The sequence below is a fragment of the Sander vitreus genome, chromosome 6 (genome assembly GCF_031162955.1).
Source record: "Sander vitreus isolate 19-12246 chromosome 6, sanVit1, whole genome shotgun sequence".
Taxonomy (NCBI): domain Eukaryota; kingdom Metazoa; phylum Chordata; class Actinopteri; order Perciformes; family Percidae; genus Sander; species Sander vitreus.
This window is the reverse complement of record NC_135860.1, coordinates 10023306-10048981: the sequence shown is the minus strand read 5'-3', so window position 1 is coordinate 10048981 and position 25676 is coordinate 10023306. Positions and strand designations below refer to the sequence as shown.

The 25676-nt window shown below is 38.3% G+C and overlaps 1 protein-coding gene across 1 annotated transcript in view; it reads left to right on the top strand.

Moving 5' to 3' along the window:
- grik3 (glutamate ionotropic receptor kainate type subunit 3) overlaps positions 1–25676 on the top strand; it is a 109664-nt gene that overhangs the window by 63885 nt on the left and 20103 nt on the right. Inside the window, exons 5-10 of the mRNA XM_078252430.1 lie at positions 1809–1862; positions 7056–7226; positions 9134–9277; positions 13578–13685; positions 17489–17602; positions 20427–20630. Coding sequence (XP_078108556.1) covers positions 1809–1862; positions 7056–7226; positions 9134–9277; positions 13578–13685; positions 17489–17602; positions 20427–20630 — 795 coding nt within the window. The remainder of the gene's footprint in view (positions 1–1808; positions 1863–7055; positions 7227–9133; positions 9278–13577; positions 13686–17488; positions 17603–20426; positions 20631–25676) is intronic.

Below are 25676 nucleotides of genomic sequence, written 5' to 3'. Positions count from 1 at the left end.
TTTACTGCCCTTTGTGCCGAGTGCCTAAATGTGTATATGTGAAAGCTTATGTTGCTCAATAGTGTACAGTATATAAGCTTGCAATTGAAAGGTTCTCTATCATAATCATTCAATATATATATATATATATATATATATATATATATATATATATATATATATATATATATATATGGCTGAAATTAAGGTATATTTTCATTACCAATTAATCTGCTTATTATTTTTAATTAAATGATATATAGAATAGTTTGGTCAGTGAAATGCCCATCACAAGTTCAGAAAGCCAAAGTTGACACATTCAAATAGCTTTTCATTTTTAACCCACAGTCCAAAACCCCACAAATATTCAGTTTTATTGACATTAAACACTAAGAAAAACTGCAAATGTTGACTTTGAGAGGCTGGAAACAGAGAACCATAGGCATTAACATAAAACACATAACAATATAAAAAAAGTCAAATAGATGTATGTACATTCAAACAATCTGGTAAAAGCAGACCACTATTAATATTGTGGCACACAAAGTATGATATCTCAATAAAAAAAATTGCGACAGTCACCTAAAAAAACTTTTTTATTAATGGCAAATATGCAGGCAGGAGTGAAAAAATGTACCAGCTACTGAACTACAGAATCTTAAGATACTGCTCCATTTACAGCTTTACAACATGTTTGGTCCTATCCAAGACAATAAGTACAATTCAAAGGACAGAATTGAATGTATGTGTAATGTGACTTGACTGGTACAGTAGGTGTGCACGTGCATTAAGGAGGATCTGACGCGTCTACTGTAAAAGGGTTTAAATATCAAGTACTGCTTTATGCCCTTAGAATATTTCATTTGTCATGTCATGATTCTCAACAAAATGTTGGGTCCTGTATTTGCTCCTGACAAGCTCACCTTCATTCAACATGCCTCTGTCAGGTTATATTCCCTCTCAGATTGCATTGGAGAAAATGAGAAGCATGTCCCTGGTGTCTTCTAAAAGAACTCTGTGTGCCTTTTACTGTTAGATGTTTTTATTTATTTTTATTTTGTGCTGCTACTGTATTGGTGGGATTAGCGATACAGTATATGGAGGTTTACTAAAATAAAAGGTTGATGAATAGAAATGCTGACAAAATTATATTGTATCATACTGTAAATTAATCCTGGACTGCAGCAGTGGAAAATTACTTAATTAATGAAAACTCCTGCTCACAATATGTGACACAAAGTTTCAATGTCATGTATTTGGCTTGATGTCTAAAAAAGGAGAAGTGAATTTGCCTCCACATAAGCATAGCATCTTATTTACATAACCTTGGCTTTTTTTTTACGACAGATGGTACAATTAAATAGGAAGAACAGCCGCCATGGGAATGAGGTGCCTTTGAATGTAGATTGAGTGAAACAAGTGGCAGTGATGGAGTGTTCGGATATGAGGCAAAGATTACCGAGCTCTTTTGATTGAAGGCTTTCTTCACTGCTGGGATAACGTCACGTGCCCTGAGCCATTGCAAACCATTTAAATAGAAAAGCATCAAGTACTGTTGCTATTCTGCGGACCACATATGGTGCCAAAATCCTGATAAACGATATCAGAAACTTGTCCACAAAATGTTGCTAACAGCGTTTTAGTCAATATGCTCATTAAAACCTGGCTATTTTGTTCATTACTGATTATTTTGGTAATTCTTTGGTTATTTGTTCTGACAGTGCTGTTGATTCTAAAATGTCCTGACATGACAACATGACCATTTTCCCTGTCCTGTCTCTATTCATTCACAACTTTATTTCCCATCCTCCGTCTCTGTATCCTTCCAGGCCCAGACCATGGGGATGATGACAGAGTATTACCACTATATCTTCACCACTCTGGTAATGTACCATGCTTGTTAATGCAAAATAGAGCCTTGTTTGTTCTCATCTCCACCACCGCTTGAGTTTTTGATGAATAGTGGCTAATTGCCAATAGAGTTTGGATCCAGTCCATAATATCAATTTAGTTTGACAAGCTGGATGCATAATAGAGTCTTCAGTGTGCTGTAGTAAACACTCTGCTTTATAGTGAAATCAACAGAAGTCTTTGTGGTGGCAGCATAAAAAACAACAGCTTGAGATTCAAAACTGAATGTGGCTTTCAAGTTCGAAAAAGACCAAAAATGGTCCTCTGTGAGCACTTAAATAATATATAATTAAATGCCATGTATATATTTTAAAGTGATAATGATCTAAATGTGAACAAAATGGTAAAAATCCTACCTTCATGAATTAGTTAATTATTTCAGTTGATTTAACGTTATGATCATTCTGGAGGCTGCAGTTTGTGGTACTGTCAAATTGTATTGTGTTATACTTGCATGTGTTTCTATTATTTTGTCCATCCCATGTATATCAAAGAGGGTAGGCTAAATAACAAAAACGGCTCTTTCATATATTGCAATACAATTCAACAGCACCACATAAGTATCAAGTTGAATAAACAAAAACTGAATATCATTCATTCATTTATTAAAGTAAGACTTATTACAGGACTGTTATAGACTGTATTGTACTGTACTGGCAACTGAGTGTATGTCTTCAGTATGAACAAGTGCCACGGAATGGGTAAATAATTCAGAATTGAGTCTAAAATATTGATGGTTTTGGTCTTTTTTATTATTATTAACAACAAAAAAAGATATAGCCAGCCTTACCCTTTAAAATTAAAATTGATTTAGGCTTGAGCATGATGTTATTCAGCATCAAACATGTTTAATGCAACCTGGGTATGTTCCTATTTCATTCCCGTCTTGAGCATTTTCAGTTCTCACTCTGATAAAAAAAGGGATCTCAGCTAACTAATACAAGCAGACCCAGCAGGGAGCGGTTGCTGCTCATCACTGAGACACTGACTATCTGGAGACAAACAACAGACTGAATGGGAATAAATACCAGCATGATCTGTGCTGTTCCTTTCACTCTCTGTTATCGTCTCCATTTCTGCTTCTCTCGTGCACACACACCCTCCTTTTCTCTCCGGACTCGTCCAGTCTGTTGTGATAATGTGATATGATACAGAGGTCCAGGCATGATGTGTGTCATCTTTCACTCGACAGTGTGGCAATGACATTGTTCTGCCATACGTTATGTTTGTGTAGCATGTCTATTGCTTTAATAGGGGTATTAAAAACTCCTTTTTAATGCCAGTGTACTGGTTTGTGTGTTTAAGTGTAACAATTTCCTCGCAGAGGGAACAGAAATATATATATATATATATATATATATATATATATATATATATATATATATTTATATTAGTGCTGTCAGTTAAACGCGTTATTAACGGCATTAACGCAAACCCAACGTAAATTTTTTTATCACGAGATTAACGTTCTTTTTGGCCTAGCAAACTTTGTCGTTTTTTTCACATGCTGTTGCAACAACGTTAGAAAAACTACAACACCACACCGGATCTAGCTAGACCGGAAACAAAACAACAGACACACTTGTTTGGGCTTGCGAGCCGGCCAAAGAGTAGTACATACCTGGAAACTAGTCGCTTTTTGGCAAAAATTGCCGTTTTGAATGGGAAAATGTCATCCACGTGAATCGTGTAGATCCGAAGAGTTTTTATTTGGGGGACAGGTCCGAGACCCGGTGCTAATACGGCACCGGTGCCTTGACGACCGCTATCTACCGGATCGAATAGCAACGCAGATTTCTTTGCCTTACTTAGGTGCCACTTAAATGCCTGCGCTTCTCTCTGATGCTCCGAAAATGGACGTTAGAGGGAACTGAAACATTGCCGGACGGGACGCTAGTTAACACTATGCTTAGCAGCAGCTAACGTTAACCTACTGTTAGCTAGCAGCTGGAGTAAACACGGTTAAAATGCTGACAGCTAAACGGTGTAAAGTGTGACTGTATTTCACTGGAGAGGATTCCAACACCAGACTGTAGCTGCCGTTGTCTGAAACACACAGACTGAGCTGTCTCAGCCTCGCCAGCCTCATGGTGCATTCAAAGTTATTGTAAAATACTAGGGCTGTCAAACGATTAATTTCTTTTTAATCGTGATTAATCGCATATGATTAAAATTCTATTATTTTGCATTTCAGAACAGTTTTTAAGTACATATTAACAATCGAAAGCAATTTCTACCAGTGTATCTTGATTGGGAATCAAATGAATGCAAAGAAAGTTACTTTATGAACTTGATTTTAAGATTTGTAATTATTTATTTACTGTAAACAAAAGAAAAATGTGTGAATCTGTCATTATTGCACAATTCCTCCAAGTACCTAACTAAAAAACTAAAAATCCCTATCCTTACTAGAGTCAATATAGTGTTTAGTAACTCCTAAATAATGTTGATTACTCACTGACGTCCAGTGATCATCGATTAATGATCAGTTAATTTCTGCACAAGTCCGTGTTAACACAGCCCATCTCCACTCTTACCCGGTGACAGAGAAACAGGCTGGATAGTCCGGTACACTGTTGTTTCCACAACAACAAAAACACAGCAGTCTCTGAACTCGCGTTGGGAGTTGGGAGTCGAACGCTCGTACACGCACTGTATAGTGGGGGGATGGAGCGGGATCACTAAAGAGGTGTTTTCATCCGAGAGACGCTGTGATTGGTGGATAGGATATGGCACAGGGGACTGACAGCAACATAACCAATCACACTATGACAGACGCTCCACTTAGCACCAACTGCAATGTTTATTTTTAAAATGTATGTAGCCTACTGGCAGTCTGGCACACGTGGGTGCTCAGTGGGTGCTCGGTATTCTCCGTGGGTGCTCGAGCAGTTTACCAGTTTCATTGAACGCACTGTCTGTGTTGTCTCTCCGACGGTAGCTGCATATTGTTACATACCGGTGTTGAATCCTCTACAGTAAAACACAGTCACACTTTACACCGTTTAGCGTTAGCTGTCAGCATTGTAACCGCGTTTAATCCAGCTACTAGTTAGCGGTAGGCTAACGTTAGCTGCTGTCGAGTATAGTGTTAACTAGCGTCATGTGCAGCGGTGTTTGTGTTTCAGAGCATCAGAGAGAAGCGCAGACATATCGGTGGCACCAGATTTCGGTAGCCAGGGTTGGCAGGAAGAAGATTTTTACAAGTAAATGTTCCAATTAATAATCCAGGCAGAACATTCTCGTCTCCCTTCTTCATTTTACAGTCCAATGGTGGCTAGAATGGCGAAACGTCAATATGGAATGGATTAATCTGCGTTATTTTTTTTTAACGTGTTATTTTTTCTCAGATTAATTAATCGAAATGAACGTTCAGGCCCCGTTTTAAAAGTATCGTTGATAAGAGCATTAAAATGAGAAAAAATAATGGGACAAAAAGAAATCAAGGGACATTTAGAATAGAGAAAAATGTGCGATTAATTGCGAGTTAACTATGACATTAATGCAATTAATCGCGATTCAATATTTTAATCGTTTGACAGCATCAAATCGTTTATATATATATATATATATATATGTATATATATATATATATATATATATATGTATATATATATATATATATATATATATATATATGTATATATATATAAAGGATTAACTTCATAGAATCAGAGTATGGTATCTATCTAATGTTGCAATAAACTGTCATATTGATAGACACACACCATTAAGGAGATTATACCTGGTGGTTTGATTTGATCCAAAACGATGAATACTTGCGTGGTATACATGGCAATACAATTTCCTCTCGATGGAATCCACTGATGTCTGAGTTTTATCTTCTGAGGTGAGGGAAATGCCGACTTATTAGAGCGTGAAAAGCCAACAGCAGTGATATGGGGTAATAACTTCCTTGTCCTTTAAAATGAGTCTGTCATAGCTATTGCTGAGAACCTGAAGCTGAGAACTTTGTTGTTTGCCACCTGCACAACACTTCTGTATGCACTCAAACATGTACAGCATTTTCTCCGGGTAAAGATATTCAGTGTAATTCTGCTGTAGGATTGTGTTGATTTTGTGTTATAGATGTGTGTTGAAGGCAACACTGCAAAAAGTGAACTTATAATTGGAACAATTCACTTTTTTGACATCCCAAAGTGCCCTAATAGAAACGAGAATGTCACAAGATGAATAAAAAATTTTTTACAAACAATTCTGTCTCAGTTAGTTTGTATTCTTAGCTTCAAAGCTAACAAACTTGTAACCTGATCTACTTTTCTGAGCATTTCTGAATGTCATATAGAACAACAGTGATTTACTTTGATCTCTGTTGACAAAAGAGAGTACTGTACTGTGTTCTAGTGGGAAATAAATAAAAGAAGAGAAATATTTCAGTGACTGGCAGCGACCGTTCTTCACTAAGTGTCTTACACGCTCTCATTCCCCCAGCACTAACCCTACAGGGTGCTAATGAAATATCTATGTTCATCCAAATGTCTTTTCCAAGCCCCCTGGCCTATTCCAGCACGACATGTGTCAACATGCGACTTCACACTTCAGCTACAATGGCTGCCCCAGAAATTACAGTGGCTCAAATTGAATTGCTTTTGCTTAGAAGTTGCCAAGGGAATTTAAGTGTTGAATAATTAATATGATCGAACAGAATTGGTGGTTTCTTTTTTCATGTTCTTTGATTTGTATAAGCAGACCTACTAACTATTCTTATCAAATAACACATTTGCACCTATAAAGATTCGTTCACATGAACATGATTAAGAAAGTCAAAATATATCACAAGCTTGTAGTTTGTGCAGTGTAATTTATTATTAAGTAGGCCCAAAAACAGTAACAATTTGTCAATTCTAAAAGGGTTTGCCAGCAGAAAAGCAACTCTGCCACAAGAGCCTTTTTAGATTTCATTTATTACACAGACACTGCTTCTAGACACTGTGCTTAAATCTCCTGATTTGACATTGAAAATACTGTGTTTCTCCTTCCTTTCACTTCATTTGGTCTTAATATAGCATCTCTTTTAAACAGCAGCTGCATCATTCTCCTTCCATTTGAGACTAAAGCATCCAGGATGAATACTGAAAACAAGAATGCTCAATGCTGGCATACTAAATGAGAATCCCTTCTTCATTACTGTTGTCTCTCAAAAGGACCTGATGGCCATTGACCTGGAGCCATATCGCTTCTGTGGTGTCAACATGACCGGCTTCCGCATCCTCAATGTGGATAATCCCCAGGTCGCATCCATTGTGGAGAAATGGTCGATGGAAAGGCAGATGCCCCCTAAACCTGACTCAGGCCTCCTGGAGGGCATCATGACGGTATGTTATATTACTTCTGTATTGCTCCATATAAAGTTAGTCACAGGAATGTCAATACAAAAGTGACCACATGTATCTATTTGTCTGTCTCATCAATCTATCATGGCTTTTGTCCATGGTAAGAAATGGTTTTAACCTTAACAGCAACCCATGATAAAATATTGTACCTCAGCAATATATTCACACGATACACTATATAACCTTTTATTAGGTACATCTTCTGATGTATACCAACAGTTGTCTCCTTTAGGCTGTGGCTCATATATGAATAAAACAAACACTGTGTAAAGAACATGAACAGTTTGAGAGGTTAAGCTACAGTTTGACTAAATGTTGAATGGGAAAGATGCATATTTTAAGTGATTTTAAGGCAATAAGTACCATGGTGACTGGTTCCAGCATCCTGTAAAAAAATATTGTTCTGGGATTGTGTGCACCCCAATGTCACCTATTTACTCATGGGTATTGTGGGAGAAAAATGGCGTGTTGATTAGAGAGGTTAGAAGACAAAAATCAGTCAAACTTATACATATCTATGCAAGGTATGTACATAACTCAGTGAACAATTTAGGTATAGAAGGGGTCTAAGAAAGGACAACCTGACTAGCATTATACCAATGGAGTACAGTTTTCTTTTACATTATCCAAGCAAAAAGCTGAAGCTAAATTGAGCTAAAATCCCTGAACATGAATGACTGAAGAGGAGAATATGCCACCTCATCAGAAGAATTCCTGTTCAGTTCTGGCATGTTGATGGCAGTGTCAGATATTGGCATGAATAGCACAAATCCACTGGGTTATATGTTATGCTTTCAACAGTACATGTGGGGATAATGCTGTGGATTTATTAAGCCCTTTCGCACCAATTACCCTTTGGACGTGCCATTCTCCCTTCACATTGTTTCAGACCAGGTGCATCCCTTTACAGCTATTCTTTGTTAAATGGATAGTTTATAATGGATAATGGATGGCGCCATTGTCTCAGTATGTTTCTAGGAAAATGATAGGGACTTACTCCAATGGCCCACACATTTCAGATAGTAAACTCAGTATAGCCCGTTTGGAATGAGATAAAGAATAAATGTTCATAACATGAATGTGCTACTAACAAATCTGCAGACATTTAATTATGCCATCAAGACAGAAAGATCTTTATGGAAGGCTTCCAGCTCTTGTTGAATCCATAGCTGCAGGCTGTTCAGGCTATTCTGGTGGAGGATTCAGACTGTCACAGATTGTGTAGCTACAGTAGTAAATAGATGTATAGTCTGAAAGAAATTGTGATTATAGTGTAGGTGGTGATAAACAGAGGGCCATTTGTGACATACGGCCAGAAATCAATTGCCATGTTATAAATATTGACCTTCTTTACCTAGCGAATTAAAGGGAGATTATTTATTTGAATCTTTTTTTCATGTCATATGTCCACTAATGGGCAATTTCGATTGATCTGCTATTACACATTTATCATCTAATGTAAAGTAATTATTGCAAGGAATTTTGCTTTCATGATTAGTTTCATTACTTTGGAATACACCTTTTTATCCAAAATGCAAAAGTATAGGCTGACCTTAAAGTTCAAACGCAAAGGGTTGTAACCTGCTATTAAATTGAAGTGCTTATGTACACTGTCTAAAGGCATAGAGCAACTAAACCTAAATTACTGACGTCTAAATATGCTGAAGGCATACTGTATGTCAGTTATGTAAACAAGACAAACACAGCACTGTATTGAGGTATCAGTTGAGGAAACACACGAGGTGCTCATATGTCAAATATTAATTCAATTCTTCAATTTTGTATTTGTATTTATATCAAGATTATAGAAGATTATAGATTGATGGTGACCAAACTATGTATGTCTTTCCACAGGCATCAGCTGAATTAATGTTCACCCCTTATTTCAGACAGATGCGGCTCTGACCTATGACGCAGTCCACATTGTGTCCGTCTCATACCAGCACGCTCCACAGATGACGGTAAACTCGCTGCAGTGCCACCGCCACAAACCCTGGAGATTCGGAGGGCGCTTCATGAGTTTTATCAAAGAGGTGATGGAATACCTTTGGCCTATTGCTATCTGATATAAGTGTTATTGATATTAGAGCATACTGATTGAGTGGTAAGCATGAAAATAGGAGTGGAGTGAGGACTGTGTAGTCATTTGGGACTGGGATATTTATGCAGCAAATCAATCATATCCACACACAAAGCAAACCAAGCCGTGATAGACACATCAAAGCAGTGTTGTTGTCAGCTTTATAAATTCCCTGTATTCATAACCTATTTTCCAGAAAGCACGTACTGTAACCTTTTGAAAGCACAACTAGTGTAATCGGCTCTTATTTAATCTAACATGGGAGTCTGATAGTGCCTGAGAATACACAAACAAGCCTGTGCAAAATGGCAGAAAAAGGGTGTGCAGAGATGCTACTATTTGTATCTTGATTTGTTCAAAGAACAAAATCATTAGAATTTTCCAAAGTGTGGTTTTTAAATGGCAGGAATTGTTTTCCCTCTTATAATTGCCATTTTTATTGCAAAAGCAAAATTAAAGCATTAACCTCCTGAATCTCTAATCAGGATCCCTCATTTTGGTAACTGCCCAATACATTTGCATATACCCACAGAGCAATCAGAATGATGGCTACGGGGGGCTGTCCATATAAAATCGCAGAGCTAAACCTTTTTCCTCATCCACTTATCATTAGCAAAATGGCTGACAACTTCTGTTTGGTACCCATGGCTCCATCCAAAGATTTTCTCCATAGTGCTAAGCATCCTGATGGCATTTGCAACTAGTTTCAAGCCACTTTGGGCCTATTTTCCAGAGAGGATCTCTTTTGAGCTTTACTGTGATGACAGTGAGTGTGGAAAGAAAAAGCAGGTCCACACACCAAATAACTCCCCTTAGGATTGTAATGCTAGTGATGTTTCAAGCCCAAGGCTCTTTCCCAGACAGTGAGAGTTTGGCCATAGATCTCATGAGCCCAACTCACCTATCCACAGCATGACAGCATCCTTCTCCATGGAGATGTTAAAGACACTAAAGAGTAAAATGTTACAACACTGAGGAACCAGGGCCAAAGTCAGAGTAGGCTGCCATTGTGGCTGGGGCTGGCCACCTTCGGATATCATAAAAGGCATAATAATATAAAGCATCCGCTTTGAAAGAAAGTGTGGGTGAGTGGGAGGTTAGATATGGCCACTGCTTGTGGCTCCTCCGAGGCTTTTCCTTCAACAGCCGGATATTCCATAATGGTACCAGTCTCTTTCTTCCACTAGTATTAAAAAGCAGGGGATACAGTTATCATGCATTACCCCTTAAGTCTATAGAGGGCTGTTAGATAGAGAAACCTGTGTGAAGCCAACCTTGGCTCTGTGAATACAAGTGGAGCTCTCTAGCAAACCATCCCTTCTGCTTCTTTAGTTTCTCAAGACTGAAATGAGGACTAGTAAATGAGGATGATGGTCAGTGGTTAATAGAGTTGGGTATCTTTGGGTTTTAAGTGATACTTTTAGAATGGTGCAGCTGCCTAAACAGTGCCTGAACCAATACTTTAAAAAAGAAAAGGAAAGCACACAGTCGGTGACATTAAAAGATGGCTTGTTTATGGCTAAGGCCATATGGTCAAATTTAAATTATTTATTTAAAATGTAATCATAACAACAATAACTAATTTCACTAGTCAATTGCTGTTAAACGACAAAAAGAACCACTAGGGTACTTTACAACAACTTTGAATGCACCATGAGCTTACGAGGTGCAATTGAACGCACCAGTAAGTCCCGTTAGTGTTGTTTCTCCAACAATTATCGGTGTTGGAATCCTTTCAAGAGAAATACAGCCACGCATTAGACCGTTTAGCTGTCAGCATTTTAAGCATGTTTAAGCCGGCTACTAGCTGACGGTAGGCTAACGCTACCTGCTGCCAAGTGTGTTAACTAGCGTCCTGTGCAGTGCAGTGCAGTTCTGATGCTTCTGTTGCTTCTAACATCCGTATTAGCAACACAGGCTTTTAATTTGCCAAAATCCGCGTTGTCATTCAGTCCGGTAGATGCCGGTCATTTTTCGGTACCCAACCCTAGTGGTGGACTGAAGGAGGTGGTGGGGACAGGGACCTGAGGGATAAATTGAAAGTACATTTAATCTGAAAAAAATAAGGGATAGATCTAGATAGATCTAGAGTTAGTTAGATCTAGTATCCACCCATTTGTAAGGAAGCATCAACAATAAATATGTAATTACTACTGTTGGAAGCTGAGAATAAAAACATTTTTTTGGCACAGTTTTCAACCATTCCTATAATAGTAAGAATGTATTGTGTAAAATTGTGCTCTCAAATCTGATGCCTCATATTATGTTTTACTGCTACACATTCCCAAGTGGCACAACATTCATGAATACTATTGTTTGCCTGAGTTGTAGCAACAATGCCTCCTTGTCTGCCAAATGTGCTAACACAATATCGCAAAGTCCTATACCATTACAATGCACAACACATAATGTCTCAGAGTCACAATGTGTCAGTTAAAAGAAACAGTGAACATTGTTAGCTATCCCAAAAAGCACCACCATTAGCAGGTATGTTAGTTACTTGTAGTGATCACGACCAAAGCCAATAAAATATTGTTACACTGTCCCTGTACAAACATATAGTACTGTAGTGTTCGGGTATAAAAACACTTACTCAGGCCTGATTTACACTCTATTCTAGACAGGCGTCTGACATGTTCTGAAGGTCAACTTGGCCCTTTGGATGTGATGTGGCTGAGGCATTTATGTCACTCTCTGAATTAGAGCTGTTTGAACATGCCACCCACCTCAGTGGCGCTAGGCCAGATGGAATGAGGTATGAGGGGGTTTGAAAAAGGAGTGTGCCACAGATTTCTCCTTGAAGCTTCGATCTTCTCACAACAATTTCTGGCAAGCTACAAGGAAGCCAAGTGATAGCTATAGCCTGTAGGGTTGTAACAGTTTGGGTTTTAAATATCAAAAGTGCTGCAACTCGAAACACAGGGATTGATTACTCAATTGAAACAAGACTTAGCCTATTAGATATCTAGTGTGTGCATCACACACTATGACTTAATGAAAATGACACTGATAGAAAATTGAAAAAAAAAAATGTTTTTTTGCAGAAAGATCAGAACAAACAAAAGAGTAATAAATTGTAAAAATGCAAAGACTAAACTAAAACACACAATTGCAATTAGATACAGGTGAGAAGCCTTAGCGTCATGAGTGCTAAAAGATGGCTAACCCTATTAGCATAAATGTGAGAAAAAACCGGTATGTAGACTGTCTGTGTGTGTTTGCTTATAAACACATCTGTAGAGGTGGCAGGTATCAGGGAATCGTAATAGAGGGCAGTTATGTGTTTTTCCACCTCATGGGGAATCAAGCAAAAGGAGATGGTTGTTAATTAACTCCGTAGTCTGGAGGGAAAATACGTTGAAGGCGTTGAGATGTAAAATGTAATTAAAAAAAGGAAATGCAGCCTGTACGGTTTGTGCTTGTACTTTTGATCTGTGTGTGGGTGTGACTTTACACTCAGTGAGAGATAGTGGGTGTTGTAGTGTGTATTAGAGTGTGTGCGTGTTTTGTTGACAGCCGTTCATACATTTCTCTCTGCTTATTTGTTTTGTCATATTTTAATGTGTACCAAATATTGTGTTATGTACATAAACATACAAGACAGTGGGTGTAAAGTAGTAGATGAATCAGCACCACTTCTAAAATATGGTTCAGCAAAAATTAAGCAATATAAGCCCCCTGAATGTATTGATTGCATTAGATTGTACAGGGGTTAAGACTCTTATTGTATATAATAATAACAATAATAATAAGTTTATTTGATGTAGCACCTTTTACAGACAAAGTCACAAAGTGCTTCACATGATAAACATTTTGTAAAACAGATCCAACAGAAAATAATGAGGAAAATAAAGGAAAAAATAATTGAAAGACCAATGAAAATCATTTAAAAGATGAAAGCCTAAAACCCAAAGTTACAAACATGAGTCAAAAGTGAATTTAAAAGCTTCAACAGAGACTGCAGAACGTAAGTCAATAGGAAGGGCATTCCACAGGTTTGGAGCCACCGCTTCAAAGGAACGGTCACCTTTAGTTTTTAAGCGAGTTCGTGGGACCACCAGTAATCCCTGGTTAGAAGACCTGAGGGACCTGTTAGTAGTGTACGGATGGAGCAGGTCCGAGATATAAACAGGTGCAGTATATATGCACAATATATGCAGTATTCTACATCATCACAATAAGGTTGGTAATGTAAAACGTACTACAGGAATGTGTTTGAATGAGTATAAATATGTAGATATATTATCTTACAGTCCCACTGGGATGGTTTGACGGGGAGACTGTCATTCAACAAGACAAGTGGTCTACGTACAGACTTCGACCTGGACATCGTCAGTCTAAAGGAGGACGGACTTGAAAAGGTACATTTTGTCTTTGGTTTAAATGCATTTTCGGCTTATATGGAATAAAAGCACAACATCAATGTGTCATCACATGCAGTGTATAAACAAAGCAGATCCTCTGTGATTACTATACCATAAATATAATTTAATGGATTATCGATTTCACAAATGCGTTTCAGATTTTCCTGTTGGTGTGGAACAGATAATGCAAATTTGACAGTGTAATTTACCTCCTAACAAGGAAGCAAATTGGCTGTTTCAACATAAGCATAAGTTAGTGGATCATAAAGCAAATTGGATTAGGGTACACATTAGGGTGTTGATTGCAGCCTCTCTTAATGATAATATGAGGTGATGCCCAAAATGCTGTTTGGTGGTAATGAGCTGTATAAATATGTTTTACAAAAAAGGGGGAAAAACTAAAAGGTTGGTAATGTAGAACATATTTTATTATACTGGAAGGCAAAGTACCCTCTGGACTATAACAGCTTTTCTCTACTAGAGGGCTTTCATACATTATGAATACATCAAATAGGGATAAGTCCCATTATGACTTCCTCAAGTACTCCCTAAAGGCTCAACACTATATAATAGCAGGGGCTTTTCAGCTTGTAACCCTTCTGTTCAAGAATAGAGCTTGTACTGTACTATTGAACACTGCTGCTTTAAAATTCTTCTTCTTCCCCATTTCATCTTGTCCTGCGTGCGGTCAATTAAGTTGAAGCACAGTCATCTTGCAAAAGTATTTAATGCCATATTAGCATCTTCTCATTATGTCTCTGACAAATCCCACGCTCAAGCATGTTAGCGTTGATCCAGCAGCGTGCGGCGGATTGCTGGATTTTTTTCGCCCCTTTCTTTCTTGTATATCCGTGGAATCGGCTTTAACTGTTTGAGCTGGTTAAGATGTGGACTTTTCTCAACTAATCCATTGTAATTGAATATTAGACCAAGTTTCAGCCTGTGCTGGAATTATGAACAGGTTCTCAGAGTGCCACTTTCACTCCACGCCAGCATGCTCAGGAGGGTGAAATAAATGTAATGCTCTCCATGTGGTTGCACGAGTAAATAACTTTTGAATCATGTCTTTAGCTAATCATGTTTAATGAATTGAGCTAATTGTAATTGGGTACAATTAGAAAGAATTTTGCAAAGCGGAAAGTATTCACAGATATTTTTAAATCTCTCTTTTGTAGTCCTCTTTGGTTGTTTGACAAGCTGTAACTAATATGCTTTTCAAATTAGAGCATATGCCTCTCTCTGGATTAGGCAGGGAGGACATTAACAGACGTTTTTCATGCTTTATTGTGGGGGCCTGTATGTCTTTAAATGGATCCACCTCAAGCACAAACTCCAGTGAATATTAAAAGCTGTATCTGTAGTAATAGAGAAAGCAGGAGGAGGGTTTGGTGGAGGGCTCGGCTTGCAAACAAGATTGTTACCGACAGCCACAGGACTATTTGTGCTAATGATATGTTCCAGAGTGTCTCTACAATATGCAGAGCTTTTTGCCTGAGGGCTTCTCGCATGTATAACTCTTTTTATTTGTTCAAATCTCTCGGCTTATCTCACTGACACTGCATAGCAACATTACTTTTACAGTGAGATCCAACGAGCAACCCTGTACCTTCTTTTAAATTAACTGTAACCTGGAATATTATTAAAAATATTATTAAAAAATAGCAAATATTGCTATTTTTTAATAATATTCCGTTTTATTGGCACCATTGTTTAGCCTTATATTACTATTTCCTGCACAGTTTTACCTCGCAAGAAACCCACAATGTTAATGTACCAATCTCATGAATCATTATCATTGATATAGTATATTATTTTTTGTATAGTTTATTCAATTCATGTAAAAAGATGGAAACAGATGCATGAAAACATAGTATAGTTTAGTTTGAAGATGAGGGAAGATGATTCAGTAGGTTTACATGTTTTGAAAAGTGTATCTTTATTTTTGATCTCATTGCAAGTTACAGTACTTATTCTTCTACATAAATGTCAGTTAAGTTCATTGTTTTACAGTTTTTCTCAATCGATTTGGCACATTTACTGAAACAAATTTACAGTTGTCAAAACTCTAAGTACAATCCTCACACCACGTGGTACATTTAGCAAACCACTTTATGTGACCTGCAAAAGGTGACTTCTCAATCAAAAGAATTAACTCATGTTTCAAATGTAAATAAATCCATCAATAAATAAAGTCAAGCATTGCTTAGACCAAGACAATCAAAACGCAAATACATCTTGTCAAATGACAGCGTACTCTGAAAGTGTGATGGTTACCCACTATGTCTTATTGTCCAGTTGCTAGCATTGTATATTTAGGCAGCTGAATAGTATTGATGTCAACTATGGCACAAACTATACTTATACTATACTAACAAAACATTTATTTTTCATTGTATGTACACACCAGCCAATTGCAAATACGTATAAAGAAAGCTTGTACAGAAAAAAAACAAAATGATCAGGAGCTACTGTACAATATGTGCAAGAAAATATGCTGCAAATTTATCAACCTCATGGGTCATTCAATCTCTCCTCTCTGTTTGACCACAACATTTCATCGACATCACACCTGATATCCTCCCTTGCAATGCAACAAGGGAAAAATCTTTTGGCATGACGCAGCCACCCCCTCCAACAATCTGCTGTGGTATTCTCAACTGTCACCTGTTTTTGTTCGGTTGCTCTACATTGTGAGGAAATTACAGTAAATTGTTTCCAATCTGGCGAAAGTCTATCCTTCTGACAACTTTTACAACAATGCTACATAACTATTATGTATCTGATATATGTGTGACAGAATATTTAGGACGATTGTTAGTTGCTCTATTTTCGCATGTAGGGATTTACACAATGAACATGTATATAGTTGCATTTGAGAGCAATATGATTTAATAGCAAATGAATGCAAACTATTTTAATTTGCAAGGCTTACTCAGTGCATTTTGTGTCAAAGCAATTATAAATGACTATAGTTATGTGAACAACTGACCTAATGTTCATATAAATAGTCATATAGTTTGACAAAGTTTAAAGGAATATGCCACCATTTGTTGACATAAGGTTATTCACTGTCTCCTCTATATTTATATAGGTGAGTAAACGCATTTTTGTCTCAGTGCATGCATTGTCTTAGTCCAGCAGCGCAGGCGCTAACTTAGCTTAGCGTAGTGAATGGAATCCTATGTTGCCGGTAAGCATGTCGTGAGTAAAAGTGACCCAACAACAAAAACAAAACCTAATTACTTCTTGTGGCCTGCGTATTCACAATGAGTACAAATAGCAATGCAGATTAAGACTAGATGTTTCCTAGGCAGATATTGATTTGGGACTATATTGGGTGGAAGTAGGCTACAGCCAAAGCACTGCTACTCAGGCGCAGAGATATCATGCAGCGCTGCCGGACTAAGACAATGCATGCACTGAGACAGAAATGTGTTTGCCCACCTATATAAATATAGAGGAGACGGTGAATAACCATATTTCAACAATTCCTTTAATAGTCATTCGACGATTATGCCAAAGCTATTGAGAAAAACTGTAACATACAATTCATCAAATGATTCTGGTTTCTTTGATTTGTCTGTCATGCATTTCCTTCAACACATAACTACCCCTTGCTTGCTTTCTAAAGAACCCTGGCCTGCTGATATAAAGCTAACTCCAAGCCAATCATCCAACACTGCCAGAGATGTGTTCAACCTGGCACTAATGTGTGAGACTGGTTGGTGGGGGGACTCTGCTTGGGTCACAGCCCACCAACAGACACAGAACACTCAGCAACATGCTTTTATCTTCCGCAGGTGGGGAAGTGGAGTGTGTCGGGAGGTCTTAACATCACAGAGGTGCCGAAGCGAAAAGGGATGAACATCACTGATTCCCTGGCTAACCGCTCCCTCGTCATCACAACTATTCTGGTAGGTCACCTGTGTAGCCTGGAGTAAAATATATCCTACCTTTTATGTCTCCTCAGGATTTTTGGAGCTTTAAAGGTGAAACACACATTTTCAGAATATGAAGCATAAATCTAAACTCTTGCTTACATGCTTGCACAAAAAAAGCCAAAGAGCAAAAGGGGGTCACGTCAGATTGAAATAAAAGTCTGATCTTATAATTTAAGTAGCTTTTTACAGGGTTCTGGGTTCAAAACAAGCTAGAAATAGGGCTGGGCGATATATGACAATATAAAATGTCTACCGTATTACTTTTTATATAGTTTCTATTGCAATGTGTGTAGTAATGCGTAGTATTGTATATAATTCACACAGGAGTGTACAAAAATAGGCTTTACCATGTGGTTATTTAATATGGACTATTTATTATTGAATTACCAGAAAACATACTATATCATAAGATATAGTTATCAAGATATGAAAGCACCTATAATCGGGATGGAAGATTTTGGCCACATCCCGCAGCCCTGGTTTAAGTCAGACGGTGCTTTCAACCACCTCATGGAGCTAATGTTTGCTTACTTAGCTACAGTATCTAGCAACAGCTGATAAAAGCCAGACAGTTTGTTTCAGCTAAGCGCCGGTTAGGAATGAGAAGTCTGCTTTTGTCTATAATCCAGGGCTCATTGTTTCAAAAAATAGTACGAATTTAAAATGTTGACTCCGCTGCAATCATAAACTACATAAGTGTGACGTGCGAGAATGAGAAGCTTGACAGTTTAGCAACAGAAACTTCAGTTATCAGTGACATCATGAGCACGTTAAATGAGCGGACCTAGAGCAAAACACAAAACAAAGAAGGAGACAGTGATACAGAATGAACCATTCCTGAGAATACAATAATTACATGTGCAGATAGAGAGAACTATCCCCCAGCTCCACGTTGCATCCATTTGTATATCCCCAGTTGTATGTACTTAACACTGTCACTGGATGTCGGGGTCTTTGTGGTACTATCAGGGAGGTGCTGACACAGATGCTCCCCCTGTACCTTTTCAGGACAGATATACAAGCTACAACGATAAACACTATCATTATCCTTATATTGGACCACAAGGTTGTAATTATGACAAGTGATGTCAAGGCGGGACATGATTAATGCCTATCAGGTGCCATCTATGTTAATTCTGTCTCAAAGAGGAGACATTGAACGAGGATTTAAATGGTGTAATGTTGAACTACTGCACTAGGAAGTGTCAGGATTGGTTAATTTAATGTTGTAGTTAGAGTGGAGTTAATGTAAATGTGTTTTTCTCCATGTAGTTCAAGTGTTTCAGTAACATTTCCCAAAAGAGTTTTACTTCATTTTTGCCTGAAAGTGCATTTGAGTATCTCTGACATGTCTCAATTTGCTATTTCGTTGTGAATCATTAGTTTACGATGATAAAATTGCCTACTTTCATATTGCTGAAGAGAGTTTCAAGTTTAATATCAATCTCCCCTCTTAGTGTAATGACACTGCATCAAACTGATTCCAGTGATGCATGAACAAGACGTCTGACAGCTTTATAGTGATAACTTTGTCGAAGAGATTTAGGCACTTAATGTGTTTTCCCCCTTACGTTAATTGTTTGCACTCCATTGCCCGTAATGTCTCTGCGCAAGCCCACCTCCCTCCTCGTTCTGTTATGCACGCCCATGCTGCGACTGTGAGGGTAGAACTGGTATAAACACTTTGATTTGAGTCCAAACCTTGGGGAATAGCAAGAATTGGAAGGCTCAAAACAGATGGTAATGACTTTTTCCCTTAACGTGCAAACTTTTTGATCAAGTTAATTGGACAACTTGAGCAAAGTTTGTGGCTAAGCACTTTGCTCTCTAAATGCATTGTCATCAAGTATTCATAATTTATCATTTATTTAAGAGGCCATCCTAATTGTGATGTCCAAGTGGCTTCATATTTTGATGGCAAACAATTAAAGATGTTCCTCATTTACTGTATTTTTTTTCTACACATTTTTATTTTGTTAGAAGTTGCGGAAAAAATTATGCCCTGCTTAATGTTAGTTTAATAAACAGTGTAACTGTGTCCACATGCCACCAGCACATGATGTTTTCTTCTTTACGTCCCCCCCTCCCCCCCATGTATTGTATTAAAGCCTTTGCATAAATGGACCAACATGTTTTGAAATGCACAGTGGGACATGGTAACAGATACCAAAAAAGGAAATCATTCATAAGCTAATTTGTGTTAGTCATTGTCACTGCAGGCATCAGCTCAGTTGCTTTCCACTGGAGATTGGTGTCAACTGATGAAGGCAACGTTGTGGGCATGTTCCATTTGACTGCGGCATTCTGTTCCTAATCAAGCTTTTATACAGCACAAATTATGAGCAGCCAGGCAGGATATTACAGGCCAGTATAGAGTGTCAGCTACCTGACCATAAAACGAACCGACCTGTGCACCAGCAAAATAGGTCAACACACAGCAGTGTAGGGAAGAAAGTAGGTTTAGTTAGCTCAACCCTGCAGGCACATTGATAGTATAAACATTTCATTTGTGTGCATTACCATCACTATAGCAGGACACCTACTTTACATTACAGTCTTAAATTATCTCAGGTCTCCTTTTGTTAATACATCAATGTAGTAAAAATGTTAGCAGTCTTTCATAATTTAACACTCCCTCTACCCACACACTGAACTTGAAGCTGCTGTCACTGCCTGTTAAATGCAACAGCGACTCATCAGCTCAGATCACTTTGCTTCAATTAAGTGCATGTGCTGAAACAAATTGAAAAAGCTGACCTCACCATTGCTTTTCATTTGCTCTTTTGGGTCTGTGCAGGATGAGCCATACGTCATGCTTAAGAAGTCTGACAAGGCGCTGGATGGGAATGACCGTTTTGAAGGATTCTGCATTGACTTGCTCAAAGAGCTGGCCAACGTCCTGGGCTTCACGTATGAGATCCGCCTGGTGCCTGATGGGAGATATGGCTCTCAGGACGACAAGGGCCAGTGGAACGGCATGATCAGGGAACTTATAGAGCATGTAAGTTGTACTTCATATTGTCTGCTTCACATTTTTCCTTAAAGGAATAGTTTGACATCTTGGTAAATATTCTTATTTGCTTTCTTGCCAAGTATCATATAAGGTGATTGATACCACTCTCATGTCTGTATGGTAAATATGTAGCTAGAGCCAGCAGCCGGCTAGCTTATCTTAGTCGTTGCCATGCAACTCTAAGAAGTTACTGCCCTCAGCTAAGTAATTGTCCAGGATATAACGCCCTTAAAACATGGATTTGGGGTTTTACTGTGATTAACATTACATTTTATGATAATTAGTGAGCTTCATAGGTGCTTGTGGTTTTGTTATTTTTATACAGAGCCAGGCAGCGTTTCCCCGTTTCTAGTCTTTATGCTAAGCTAAGCTAAGCGACTGTTGGCTCCAGCTACATATTTATTGTACAGACATGAGAGGTATCAATCGTCTTATCTAACTGGCAGCAACAATTTCTCCATTGTCTGCTGCATCTCTAAAATTAAACAGCTTCATGTGCTGTAAAAATGTTTTACATCATCACACAAACATAGAAAACCACGGCATTGAGCGGAATTGCATGTCCTTTGTGTGGGCAGGGATATAGTTATGATTGAGTACAAGTCAGGACGGGCCTGCAAAGCTGTCAGTCACATTTATGGCACAATTATGTCAAGGTTGCCTAAAGTGTGGTGATGCCATTTAGTGAGACGAAACCACTTCCTTCAGCTGGATAAGCCAGAAATCTAGGATGAACATGGGAACATTCATATATTGTAAGGATGCACACAGCACACCAGCAATCATCTTGCTGAGGCATAGTGGGCAATCCCAGCTGTCTGTGTCAAACTCAAAGCATCAGCGGCTGTGAAACAGCTTCACATCCAAGTGATGGTGGCAATTCTCTGCTGGCATTTCATAAGTGTCCCTGTCAGTGCTCTCGCTTTGTCCTCAGCCCTATGGGGTCAGCGCTGTACTCAGCTGAAAACTTGTAATAGCTTAAGTGGCATTTAGTGCAAGGAATTGTATGGCAGGAGTCAATGGCTTGGTGCTGCAGCACTTTATTTCTCCATCCAAGCTTTTCACAAGATCCATGTTAATAAACAACAACCTTGAGGGGAACAAATGGATAACTAAAGGTAGAGAATGCTGGCACGATATAGAGATGCAATACTCCATTATTAAACAGGACATAGACTCTTTGTATTAGTCTGCTCTTTGGTTTAAAGGGAGAATGTGCCGGTGGTCACAGAGAGAATGTTCATCATCTGTGATGGTTTACATGCGTTTTGTGAAGATGAAACATTTGGTGATTGAGACCTCCGGACTGACTTACTGTAAATATGAACGTAAGCTGACACACATCAATGAGAAGCTCCATTTGCTTGTGTTTTAAGATAAACTATAAATTAGCAGATGCATAAATTTAAAGAGATGCATTTAGGCATACATTTTTGAATGAACAGGTCTATTGCTTTTGTAAATAGCAGCAGAAGTGAAGATTAGAATCTATACTTCTAGTTATTGCTTTTACTGCTCCTTATTGCATGACCAAAGCTGCATGACGTCTTCTTTGTGGGTTTTTAATGGGGTTCTATTTTGTGGTCTGGTGCTTTCTTTACCCCTGGTGGTATGGATAAGCTAATCGTGATTCAGCAGACCTGAAATATAAACTTTAACTCAAGCTCAAGAGATCTGACCCTGGAATGATATGAAAGGCCACTATGGCTACAGATTATTTGGGAGTAAACCTCAAACTACCACATCTCCTTCACTGAGCTAATAAAGTTTGGGCTGTATTTCACAAGAACTGCTACATGTACTGTAAAATGCTATTTTCTTCAAACTTTCTACAAAATATTTATCAAACAGTGTATGCATGAATTGCATTCATTGTGTACACCATACTCAAAGAGATAGAGAAGGGAAAAGTAAATGGCCACTGCCATAGTTGTTATCTGTTCAATTTGCATTCAAAACTACTTTCTATTAACCTCTTAAAACCCCATTGCCCCCTCAATGTAAACCAGACAGATAAGAGGTATGACAGTGTAGTGGGGATCAGTGCCTTTACTTTAAAAAAGGGTCACAGAGTTAGATATGGTCTGAGGTAGAAAACAGGGGGAAACGGTTGGTTTTAGCTGATAAAACGGGGCTGAAACACAAGGCTCATACATTCATGCTATCAGCTCACATAATGTACCCTCATAAATCAAAAACGCTTGACTGGAATCTTTTTAAGAGAACAAGTTTATTAAAATTAGTTGTAAGCAGTCATTCATCTCTGTGGTTCATCAAGTTTTGTCACATGGAGAAGGGGATGTAACAGAAAAAGTAAGAGTGTAAGTGTTTGTATGCCTATATTTTGGATGAATGATATTATTATGCAATTTACTTCACATATAACTGATGCTTCTGAATGAGAAACTGCAATGTTGTCCATTGCAATGATTTAACATTGTGTAATATATAGCCTTTATTTTCCACTGTGTAGTCACAAAGCTCACTGCAGTGCCAAAGGGCATTGTTTGGAAGGTGCTAAATGATGCAACAGGCCTTGTTAAACTTGATTTAGTCACAATAGATGATCACTTTAATCAAGCTGTGATGCAAATGTTAATAGCGTGCTTAGCACATCATTTGTTTCTGTCATGGCAATTAATATTTGCTTCGACAGATACACTGGAAGGTTGTAGCCAGGCCCTCTTTGTCTACACAGATGGTAATGAAGATGGCAAGAAGTCCACTGGATTTAGGTTACACATCTATGTGTGTTCAAACAAACATAATTTATATATTTTTATAGTTGTTATGCTGGAATTTTTGGTAAATGAAGAAAGCATGTGACCCCAACTGAATTGACAAGTGTGATTTTGATTTTGATCTGAGACAGCAGGATGACCTGGTGGTGAGAGTGGCTAACCTTTAGCTGCGAGGGCAAAAGTTCAACTGCCTCAACAGCAAACATGTCTGTCCCGCCTGTCAAAGCCTCCTTAAGTAAATCACTTGATATCAGACTGTATTATATAAGAGGCATATCTACACTGTGACAGAAATGTCACGCTGTGCATTCATTCCTCACTAGGGCTGGGCAATATATCAATATTATATCAATATTGTGATAGGAGACTAGATATTGTCTTAGATTTTGGATATCGTAACATGGTAATATGGCATAAGGTGTTGTCTTTTTCTGTTTTTAAAGGCTGCATTACAGGAAAGTGATGCCCTTACCTGAATGTTCTAGCTGTTCTATTATTTGCCTTTAGCCTCTTAGTCATTAAATACACATTATTGATGATTATTTATCACACATCTCTTTGTGTGAATATTTTGTTAAAGCACCAAATGTCAACCCTACAATATCGCCGCAATATTGATATCGAGGTATTGGGACAAAAATATCTTCATATTTGATTTTCTCCATATCGCCCAGCCATATTCCTCACCATGGGTTTTGTAAATGCATGTTTAACTTGCGAATCAGACCTTTTTTTATATTTCCTCAGCATTCCTGTAGCAAAGATTAATCTCTGTTATCTGTGGTGACCATCGGATAGTTCAGCAAAGTGTGTTTCTGCAACTGCACCACATTCTACTGAAGTAAAATCTGCTCTTGGATCTGCTCTCAATGTTCATAAAAAAGAAGAAAAGGAGCAACACAGGAGCCCTATAAACAAGTGTTATACAACCTTTATATTAGCATTGTGATTGCATGCTGTAAAATGCATATAGTCTGTATATGCATCTACAGACTGTAGCATAGTTTGCAAATGTTTGTTGAGGGATAAAAAGCCTTGGTTGAAACAGACCGTGGATTGGAAAGCCATGGATCGTGTTACTGTAGCTGTAACTGTATGAATCCTCCAGGCTATTATCAGGTGAGGAGGTCCGGAGGGAGCACACCACTAAGCCCACCATCTGCAAACCCAGATAACACAGAGCCATGTGGCACGCAGCAGGGCACTATCAGGTTATCTTGCTTGTGCCCAGTTTGTGTGCCTTAGCAGTAAGCAGAACAAGGACATGCGGCATGTATATTAGCCCACCGTAGGGATGTCTGGAATAGCATGCTGGTTGATCTTCCGGCTGAGTGGCAGGTTGGTTCAAAGCTACAGTCGGCAGCAGAGAACAGAGAGAGCAGTATGTGATGTACAAATATGAATAGTTTAAGAGAGACAGCAGATGCACTGCAGGATGCATTGCTTTCCTCATCTTTCCATCTCTTCAGAGGCCACCGTGTATTTAGCTGCCATGGTGCTGACCACAGGAGTATATAATCCGCATTGCCACACTCAAAGTAGAAATGTTTTCTTTCTGACCTTTGTTTACTGCTATGTGGTATTTATCACACAAATCTGACGGAAGAGCCGTTGAAGCCACAGGGAAAGTTAAACTCATGTTAAGAACAGCCTTAAGGTCTAGAAACTGAGTATTTAAAAAAAAAAAACTAATATAAAAACAAATGAGATGCCATACAACATCAGTTCACAAGAAGTATGCTGGACACGGCTGCATCATTCAGCTTATTACAGTTGTGTGTGTGTTCTGGAACCAGCAGATTCAATTCCTGTTGGGTGAGGGCTAATGGTTTTGCAAAAAGATCCAAAACATGACATGAGATCTCATTTTACTTGTTGAAAATGCTGTATGTTGTTCCTCTCTCGGTGCTCAGTATGTAGGAAGAAAAGAAAGCCTCCCTTTGTGAGTTGTGTCATTTCTTGGAGGAGAGGTATCCGAGCGTGAACCAAGCAGCTGGTTTCATTAACCTCCTGCCCAGACGGGGTGCAGGGGAGTTGTGGGGGCTGCCAATTTAAATGGTAACCTTCTAAATATGCAGTCATACGCATATGATAGTAACCGCAACTTATCTGCCATGCTCAGCTGTGTCCATTGACTAATGCTATATGGTTTCATGTCATTTTATTGACAGTAGATAATGGCTTTACAGATGGAACTAGATGAACATCTAGATGTCTCTACTTTTTCCAAAAGCGTCATCTAAGAGATTATAAGTTTTACAGAGTATGTCACTGCCATATATGTATTTGTGTA